This window comes from Cyanistes caeruleus, chromosome 25 (genome assembly GCF_971803275.1).
Source record: "Cyanistes caeruleus chromosome 25, bCyaCae1.hap1.1, whole genome shotgun sequence".
NCBI classification, from domain to species: Eukaryota; Metazoa; Chordata; class Aves; order Passeriformes; family Paridae; genus Cyanistes; species Cyanistes caeruleus.
The window spans coordinates 2,800,682-2,810,198 of record NC_141725.1 but is presented as its reverse complement, the minus strand read 5'-3'; the positions used below and the strand labels follow the sequence as shown (position 1 = coordinate 2,810,198).

The window sequence follows — 9,517 nt, the reverse complement described above, 5'->3', positions numbered from 1 at the left end:
CTGTAACATATTACAAACATGAGTTTTTTTGTGGTTTTTTTTTAATCTTGCAGTTAGTCTTGGCTCAGCTGCATTTCTTCCAGCTGAGTGAAGAACTTTCTCCCAACACAACTTTTAAAATCCTCAGGTGCTGAGGTATTTAATACCTCGGCTCTAGGCAGAAATACAATTAAAAATTCTCTAGAAGTTGAAGTACTTACATTTTTCTTTAGGAGTGCAAACTCATCTTGTCAGTTTTTGATGGCTATTCCACGCCCCAGGAAAGCAACACGATTTGGGTCCTTTGAGCACTAATTCCCAGCTGTCCCAGGTGCACCAGGGGTGTCACAGCATCACCAGAGCACCTGGGTGAGCAGGGAGGAGCCCCACGGGAGCAGAGCCGGCTCCAGCACATCCCCCATGGAAAACTGCGGAACCGGAGCCGCTCTGGGCTCTGCTCGTGGAGAGGCCCCTCTGTAAGGGACAGTTAAACCTCTCTCACCATCAAACACGGTCCAAGATCTGACAAATAAAAACTGCTTCTGGATTGTTGCATCAATTGCTCGGCTCGTTCTGATGCTCTCACCGCACCCCAGGATCCCACGGGTGGCAGAGTCATTGCACTTCCATGGATTCAGCCTGACCTCAGCCAGCCTCGCTCCCTCTGTGGCCCAAACGCCTCAGCCGGGCTTTGCCAGCCTTCCTTTCCTCTCTTTTTTAAGCTTTTTTAATAGTTCATGTCAGTAATCAAAGCCTCAAGGCTTAACACATCGCAGAGCAGGACCCAGGAAAACGCTCCCGGCCCTCCCTGCCCTCTGCTCCGACAGCCGAGGATGGAGGAGCCGAGTCCCGATCCCACCTCCAACACCATTCCAAGTCAGCAACTCGGGAAGCCCTCGGGCTGCCCAGCACCTGCCTGTGCCAGCAGCACCACCACCAAGGACACAGAAAACTAACAGAGTCCTGTCCATCTTCCTTGGAAAAACCATTATGGCTACAAGTCAATTTGGGATTCTTTTTTTTTTTTTTCTTCCTTTTTTTAACAACGCAAGCTACTACACATCCTCGAGGACCTGAAGCAATGCCCACAGCAGCACTGCCCCCTCCTTCCTAGAGTACAATAATCCATCCATGCTCTCAAGAGTGACACAAGAACAAACACTTTATCCACAAAAACCTGTACACGGCATGTTCAGAACAGCGTTCAGCCAGCCTAGAGGGAATCTACACAGGGAACTCCACGGGGACACAAGATGAGGCCCAAACGTGACCATTCTTTGTTTGCAGAGTCACCCCTCCTGTGCTCCCCGACGCTACCACATACCCCAAAAAACATCAACTCTGTAGAACAACTAAGTACTTGCAAAAACCTTTTAGTAACAAATCAGCATGTGCACACAATGGAGAGGAACTATTGCTGGGGAACAATCCTACCTCGGGTTTTCAAGGGGGGATTATAAACAGTCTAAAAAAATCCATGTGTAAAATACTTCTTATAAAAACCAAACAAAAGCCCTATCACTGCTCAGCAGACTTCACCAACAAAGTCACTTCCAGGACAGGACGATGCCATGGGCTCGGTGCTTCCAGCCAGGCTCAGGAAGAGCCTCCCAGGCGTGTTCAGGGACTGGCTGGGAGCTGTGAGCGCGGGGTGCTGGCAGGAGCAGGGCCAGGAGGGGCAGCTCAGGAGCTGGGACACTGCTGGGACTGGAGCTGGGGGAGGACAGACCTGGGCAGAGAGGGCACCAAAGCCTTGGGAGAGCTGGGACTCAGCCCAGCCAGCCCCGGGGATGGGACAGTGTCACCAAGCCCAGCCCAGGGTGCCCAGAGCTGCCTCCCCCTGGCACAGCCCCACAGAGACAGAGGAGCTCGCAGTACCTGCCCAGGCTCCACTGTGGGTGTCCTGCTGCCACCTCCTCCCCTGGGCCCTACCCTCCACCTTCTCTGGCCTTTCCACCCAGCCCTGGCATCGTCCAGCAAGAAAGAAAACAGCTGAGATCACTGGCGTGACAGGGCTTGCTCCTGGCATGAGCTTGAACTTCCATATATATATATATATATACACACACACATATATATATATATATATACACACACACACACACGACACATGAAAGGTGGTACAAGGACAAAATTAATGGGAATCGGGTCAACATGACCCAACTCAAACAAGCTTATCATCATATTGCCACTTCAGTTGATTAGTTGCAACATTTCCATGATAAAGAAAGGGGGAACCCAAAACAAGGGACAGCAAACCTGGAGCGGTGCAACCCTCCCTGAGCAGAGGGGCTCCCCAGCACCGCTGCTCCCACACTGCCTGTGCCCCATGGCCATTTGGGAAAAGCTTCCCACAGCCCTTGGAAAAACCAGCAATTCCTGGGACAATACTGAATTTGGGGACCAGGAGCGTAACACAGCTTTGAGGAAGGCGCTGGGATTTCCCCACGCCCACCTGGACAACACTTGGAGGTCAATACTAGTTTAACTAGAAATCTGGGGAAGGGGCTGCATTAGTGTTTCTGTTCCCTGCCTTTTCCTGCACAGGCAGAGGGGCGGGAGAGGGAGGAGGGAACAAACCCAACTCCGTGTTTTACATCAGCGTCTCCCAGGCATGTCTAAAGATTTAAGTTCTCCCTTGTTTTGGTTTTCCCAAAGTACAGCCACTACTATAGGGGCCACTGTAAGGAGATTCCTCTTTGAGAACACAGAACAAAACCAATCACATGTTTTGGCAAAGTTATCAAACACTGACAAATGGAAAGACGACGGGTGAGCCCCTTCTGGAGCATGGGATGCCTGGAGGTTGCTGTCCAGCTTCCTTACACTACAAATTGTCCACAAGAGGCATTGAACAAACGAGTCAAATCTTATTAAGCGCCTTCCCCTGCCAGAGCCATAAAAAAACAACAGAAAAACACACCCTTAAGATCGTAAGACCCAACTAGGCCCTTCTTATACATACAGTACATACATATATATAATATATATATATAAAATATACAGCTTACAGTTTTGGAGTCCTATTACAGTTAAAGCAGACTGAAAGGAGTGGGACTTTGTTTAGGAGCTCAGATCAACAAACAAGACACCTCCAAACCCCAGCAGGAGACAGCAGGTTCCAGAGGCCTCCTCACCGGGCAGAGTGTCCCTGCAGGGAGCTGAGGGCCCTGTCCCCACCGGGAGCCAGGTCACGGAACCGGTGGGTGATCCCAGCTGGAATGCAGCTGGAATCCGACCCCTCTCCTCTGCAGCAGACCAGCAGGACCCCGGGGAGCCTCCCGTGTCCCCAGTGGCCCGGCCAGCTCTGTCAAAGCCGATGTCACCCACACGGCGCGGGGCAGAGCAGGAGGGCTCTGCTTCCAGAGCTCTCCACAGGCTGGTCCCGAGCTCCAGGGGAAGGGAACAGCATCCACGCTTCTTCAGAGCTCAGAGATGCCCGGAAAATGTGCTCTTGATACACAGTTGCTCGAAGGGAAACCGAAAAGGTCGCGCTGTGCAGCCTAAGTGCAGCACGCCCGCCCTGCTCGGGGCCTGGCCCACGCAGCCGGGGCAGGACAGACTCAGCAAGGCGGGCGCTGGTTTGAAGCCTACAAGAAAAGTGCAGCTGGCTGAGCATTCCTAGAGCATGGCTGTTCTCTAAGGCAGTGCTTCTTCGGGTGAGGCAGGAGGATAAGAAGGCCTAGTTCCGTGGGGTGGTTTCCTGGTACCAATGGAGGGGATCTCTGGTTGAAGAGCAGAGCCAGCTTCCCAGGCCCAGCGTCATGTGGCCACGGCCTCCAGGTAGCTCTGCAGCTTGCGGACGGTCGTCTCATCCAGGGAGAAGAGGTCAAAGTCAAAGGTTGTGTTGGTGACATTGAAATGCCCGGTTTCCTCAATGAGATTCACAATCTGGAGATGGGGATGGATGTAAGTACAGCATAGAGGGCAGGGGGTACCCAGAGCCCATCCAGGCTTTCCCACACCTTGGAGGGGCTCGCAAGAGAAGGGGAATCCTCTCCCCAAAAAACCAAACTAGCTCCTCCTGCCTGCCTAGCTCTGTCTGGACAGCGATGTGGGCATGTTTCCTTTTAACTATAGAACATCCAGAGCTGGAAGGGACCCCCAGGGATGATCAGTGCAGCCCCTGGCCCTGCCCAGACCCCCCAACAAGCCCACCCTGAGCATCCCTGAGAGCGCTGTCCAAACGCTCCTGGAGCTCTGGCAGCCTTGGGGCCGGGCCCATTCCCTGGGGAGCCTGGGCAGTGCCAGCAGCCTCGGGGGAAGAACCTTGCCCTGAGATCCATCCCAAGCCCTGGCACAGCTCCAGCCCTTCCTGGGCTCCTGTCCCTGTCCCAGAGCAGAGCTCAGCCCCTGCCCCTCCACCTTCCCCCCAAGGAGGAAGCTGTCAGTCAGACCAAGCTGTCAGTCAGACCAAGCTGTCAGTCAGACCAAGCTGTCAGTCAGACCAAGCTGTCAGTCAGACCAAGCTGTCAGTCAGACCAGGAGATCCCAACTTTGGGATTGCTATGAGGATGGCAGAGGGAAGATGCCCACACCACACTCTGTACCACTTCCAACAAAAACATTACATGCACAGCTGATTCTACTTTTTTCTCCATATTTCTGCTTTCAAAGCAAAGCAGAGGCTCCGTGGAAGGGCCTGGCTGAGCCCCTGGACACACAGATCCCCAGGGACAGGCTCTGTACCTGCTGGAGCACGTTGCGCTCCCGTAGTGCCATGAGCCGCCTGTGGAGCTCCACCAGCTCATCCGTGTAGGCCTGGAACACAAACAGGGACACGTGGAGAGCCCGAAGGTATTGCCAAAGGACTTCCCCAGTGAGCATCAGAAGAACTTGAGGCCCTTCCAGACATCTTCCCTGCTTTTTTACTGCCTCCTGCCCCTTCTCAAGTACTGAGGACTTCCCTTAAATACAAGTGCTCTAAAGGCCATTTTTTTTTAATTTCATGACACCCACACCTGTAACCAGCTCCAAGGACTGGGCAGAACCTTTAAGGCCATCAGTGGGGTGAAGTTCACCTTGCTGACCCTCAGTGTGAGCTCCTCATCAATGGGTTCTCCCAGTTAACTCCAAATTACTTGAAAACATCACATGCACCAGTGAACAAAATCCCTGAGCAATAATCTGCATTTAGGCAAGGAAAAGTTCTTGGAGTGCACTGTATTCCCAGGTAGTTTTACCTATTCCACAACAGGAAATGAAGGATTGTTCACAGGCTCAATACGTTCATTCTCATATATATATGAGATATATATTCATATATATTCTTATATAATTCATATATTCTTAGGTAAGAGGGATTTGTTTTATTCTTAATACTAGGCTTTTTCTTAATTTTAGGTTTTTTTAGGCAGCCAACAACAGGTCTGTATCAGCAAAACTGATTCACAGAATCAGTGAATCACAGAATGGACACTGCTCTGCCCTCCTTGGAGGCAGGGAAGGAGGGAATTTCATTGAACAAAGGTTCCAGCTAAACCTGCAAAGCAGAGCATCAAATAATCTTTAATTTATAAGATCAAAGCCAGATGAAACTGCCTTTGAGTGAAGTGCCCCAGCACTGCAGCAGTGACCAGGCCATTGGTTCAGACAAAGGGCAAACAAATACAACAATTTCAACATTTTGCCTGTGAACACCACCTGGGGCTCCAGCTATTTAATGTATGCAATTTCTGCAGTGCCACTCTCCAGAGTCTGTCCTTTCAACATCTGGTTTTTGTTAAACTCAAGCTTCCACCCTGCTGAGACAGAACAATGAACAGGCTGGGCTGATTCAGGTGGTTTTGTGCACAGTGAGGCCCAACCACTCTGTGACGCTCTGCTCCTCAATCACAGAATCCTGGAATGGTTTGGCCTGGAAGGAGCTCAAAGCCCATCCAGTGCCACCCCTGCCATGGCAGGGACATCTTCCACTGTCCCAGGTTGCTCCAAGCCCCGTCCAGCCTGGCCTTGGACACTGCCAGGGATCCAGGGGCCTCCCCACCCTCCCAGAGAACAATTCCTTCCCAATATCCCATCTATCCCTGCTCTCTGGCAGTGGAAGCCATTCCCTGTGTCCTGGCACTCCAGGACATCATGAAAGATCCCTCTCCAGGACACACCTTGTCATACGTTCCCTTCTTCAGGATCTTCTCTGGCTTGTTACAAGACTCTGGGCTTTTCCTTCCAGATGCCTGAGAGGAAAAGAAACCAACAACAGGACCAAAATTAGCTCAGGAAACACAGGAGCATCACAGCAGAGCGCTGCAAAGGGAGGAATCACCTGTCTGCTGAGGACAGGAATGGGGAAAATTTGGTGGAAGTGAGAATTTCCAAGGCAGGCACCAGGGGAGGTGGGAAGCAGAGCTGTGGGAAGCTGGGATTTCATACCTTGTTGTTTGCTGGGGGCAGCTTCTGCCCAGGAGGCGGCTCCCGGCTGGGCGGGCACGAGTCGGCGCTGTTGTCACTGTCACTGTCACTGAGGCTCAGTCTGAAAAACCACCAGCACAGAATGAGCATCACCAGCAGCAGAAAACTCATCAGCTGCCAGCTGAGCCACCCAGAGCTGAGTGAAATTCTCTTCTTTATCACAGACTACTGCACTGGCTGGGAGAATGGGCTGCTGGAGATTCCAAGAATCCCTTTTTCCCTAGCTGATGTCACCTTGCATTCCCAGAGCAGGGAATTTTAGGTGACACATTACAGGGAGCAGTTCAGCTCTGGCATACACAAGTCCCCTAGAACAACTAAGCACCACTTCATTTCACAAACAGCAGCTGCTTCAGGAATTCCTCCCAGTATGACAAAGTACCTGCATGAGAGGCTCACTGACACCTCCACAGGCAAAAAATGCATTTAGTGTTGCTGCTGGTGTAACCTCTAACATTTCCTATTTATTCTCATTCTCCTTTGGCCCTACAGATATGGCAGGTGTCCTACCTCTGGTGAACTAAGCTGGTTGTCCCCTAAAGGTCTACAAAAATACCCATCAAAGTCTCTCTGTTATTGCTTCACTGATGATGACAAGTGCAATAATGGATATTTGTTAGTTTTGGTAACCACCAGCAGCATTTCCAATGTGCAGCTGCTCTCTGGGCCAAGCATTCAGGTTCAAGTATTCACTGTGACTCCAGGTTTGGGCTGTACAGCATTTCCTGAGGGAAGAAGGATGAAGTTCAACTCTTTCCAGGGAGCAGGAAACAGCTGTCACTGAGTCCAGAGGAGTGAAGCAGGGTGGGCAGAGTGACTCCTGAGCCCTGTCAGTCCCAGACAGCCAGAGCAGCACACTCTGCCTGTCCCAGGCATCCCTAATCTCTGCAGACTGTCCCATTCCAACAGCTCTGCAGAGATCTGAGGGTCACAATTAGGTGACTGTTTGAAGGGGCTCAGTCACCAACACCTGCCAGCTCAGCTCAGCTCTCCCACAGTGCCCTCCCTTCTTTGTGTTCTTCAGCCAACCCTGTTGTCACCAGCTCTGTGTCCCCATCCTGTGCTGAGTGACCCAACACATCTGCCCTCCCTCCCCTCCCACACAGAGCCCTGGCCCTTTGATTGCTCCCTCCAAATGGAGAGCACCCCAAAATCCCAAGTGCAGAGGCCAAAGAGCCACCCAAACACCCACACCAGTTCTGTTCTGGATTTGTTACCACCTGGAATCCCGGCTGACGGGGTTTGCTTTGACTGCTGCCTCCTCTCCTGAGGAGCTGTCGTCATCATCTGACTCCTCCGACTGCAGATCCTCCACCATGGAGCGCAGGGGCCCTGGGGCAGATGGGAGAAGGGAATTCAGCACCAGGACACAACCAGCACATCTCCACCCAACCCCAGCACCTGAGACACATCCTGACTCCCAGGGAGATGTGACTGGGAAAGGACAGCCTGTCCCAGGCTCAGAGCTAAAGCAGAGCTGAAACTCTGCTTTACAAACTTTACAACTCCCTCCCCCGCTCCCAAATCCTCCCCCTCCCTTCCCAAATGAGAACAAAAGGACACATTTTTCATGTGTGTGGGGCTGATTTAAATGTCACTGGAGACAGGAGCAGCACAGCATTTGCTGCATTTGGAACATTTACTGTTGTCAGTTTCCCTCTCTGTGTTATCTGTGGAGGGATCTGAGAAAGGAGCTGTTACACTCCAGCAAAGTGATGAATGGCACATTTATAATTTTTAATAAAACATATATGAGGTTGGAGGAGAACTGTTCTGGTGATTCTACAGATCAGGCAGCAGCAACACATTTATAAACTGAGGCAGAAACCAAAGCCAAAAGGAAAAGAACCAAATCCAGAGGGATTCCCTACTCATAAATTAGCTGCCAAGAGAAGAAAAATACTTGTTCATGACTTTATAACATTATTGCCTTTTCTTGCTGAGGCATCACAGCTCCAACACATGGCTGCATGCAAGAAACTGTATTATTATAGTGCTAGAAAAGCAAATTTAATTCTCCTGAGCCTTTTAAGGTTACACAAGGAAGGTTTTAACAAACTATTTCTTGCAACGCACCTTGACTGTGGTTCTGAGATGGCTCGAAATCAGAGTCAGAGCTGGAGTCGGAGCTGGAGCTGGAGTTGGAAGGGCTGGACTGGACAGACTTAACCCCCCATAAAAGGGAAACAAAAGAAAAAGAATCTTAATCTTTCTAATCCAGAAAACCAGAGCACAAAGTTTCTGTGAGGCAGGAGCATCTGAGCACTCTACAGCATCACCCATCATTGAATACAGTTCTTAGGGCTACGGGAAAAAACAAAATGTGAGGTGAATAAAACCAGATTTTATGGAAGTCTGGGAGGATATAGCTCAGCACTCCTAGGAGCAACATCAAGGACTCCCATCAAACCCCTTCACACCACAAGGTTCAAACCCCTCAAATGATGATACAGAGCATCTGAAAAACATTGAAATGACAGCACTTACTTTGAAGTGTGACAGATTAGCAGTGCAGAACCCACAACTACCCAAACCCTATTAAAAAGTGTATTTATTGTACCCACCAAGGTTCCCTTGAACCTCAGACTATGGAATCAGAGGCATGGAGTGGTTTGGGTTGGAAAGGACCATAAAGATTATTTAATCCAAACCAGTGTCCCAGACTGCTCCAAGCCCTGTCCAACCTGGCCTTGGACACTTCCAGGGATCCAAGGGCAGCCACAGCTGCTCTGGGAATTCCATCCCTCCCCACCTTGCCAGGGAACAATTCCTTCCCAATATCCCATCTTTCCCTGCCCTCTGGCAGTGGAAAGCCATTCCCTGTGTCCTGTCTCTCCATCCCTTAGAAACAGTTTATCTTTCCTGCAGGCTCCTTCAGGCACTGCAAGGCCACAGTGAGGTCACCCCAACTCTTCTCCAATGAGCAATCCCAGTTCTCTACTCCTTTCCTCACAGACATGGGGATGGCTATCCCAACTAGCTCACATGACTCCAAAATTAATTCTAAATTATTATTATATCCTAAACCCAGTTGTTTCTGCACCAGTTTGAGTGATCCACTGTACTGGCTCCACTTCACTGTGAAAACATAACAGAGACCAACTCAGCCCTTGTGACCCCAACTCCT

General features: G+C 50.7%; 1 protein-coding gene across 1 annotated transcript in view; it reads right to left on the bottom strand.

The window, feature by feature from the left end:
• Window positions 1-1,123: 1,123 nt before the first annotated feature.
• The window catches only part of MLLT1 (MLLT1 super elongation complex subunit), a 31,210-nt gene continuing 22,816 nt past the window's right edge, over window positions 1,124-9,517 (bottom strand). The window contains exons 7-12 of the mRNA XM_086862682.1: window positions 8,467-8,554; window positions 7,611-7,722; window positions 6,352-6,451; window positions 6,084-6,155; window positions 4,669-4,740; window positions 1,124-3,870 (exon numbers count right to left, since the gene is read on the bottom strand). Coding sequence (XP_086718808.1) covers window positions 3,742-3,870; window positions 4,669-4,740; window positions 6,084-6,155; window positions 6,352-6,451; window positions 7,611-7,722; window positions 8,467-8,554 — 573 coding nt within the window. The 3' untranslated portion in view covers window positions 1,124-3,741. The remainder of the gene's footprint in view (window positions 3,871-4,668; window positions 4,741-6,083; window positions 6,156-6,351; window positions 6,452-7,610; window positions 7,723-8,466; window positions 8,555-9,517) is intronic.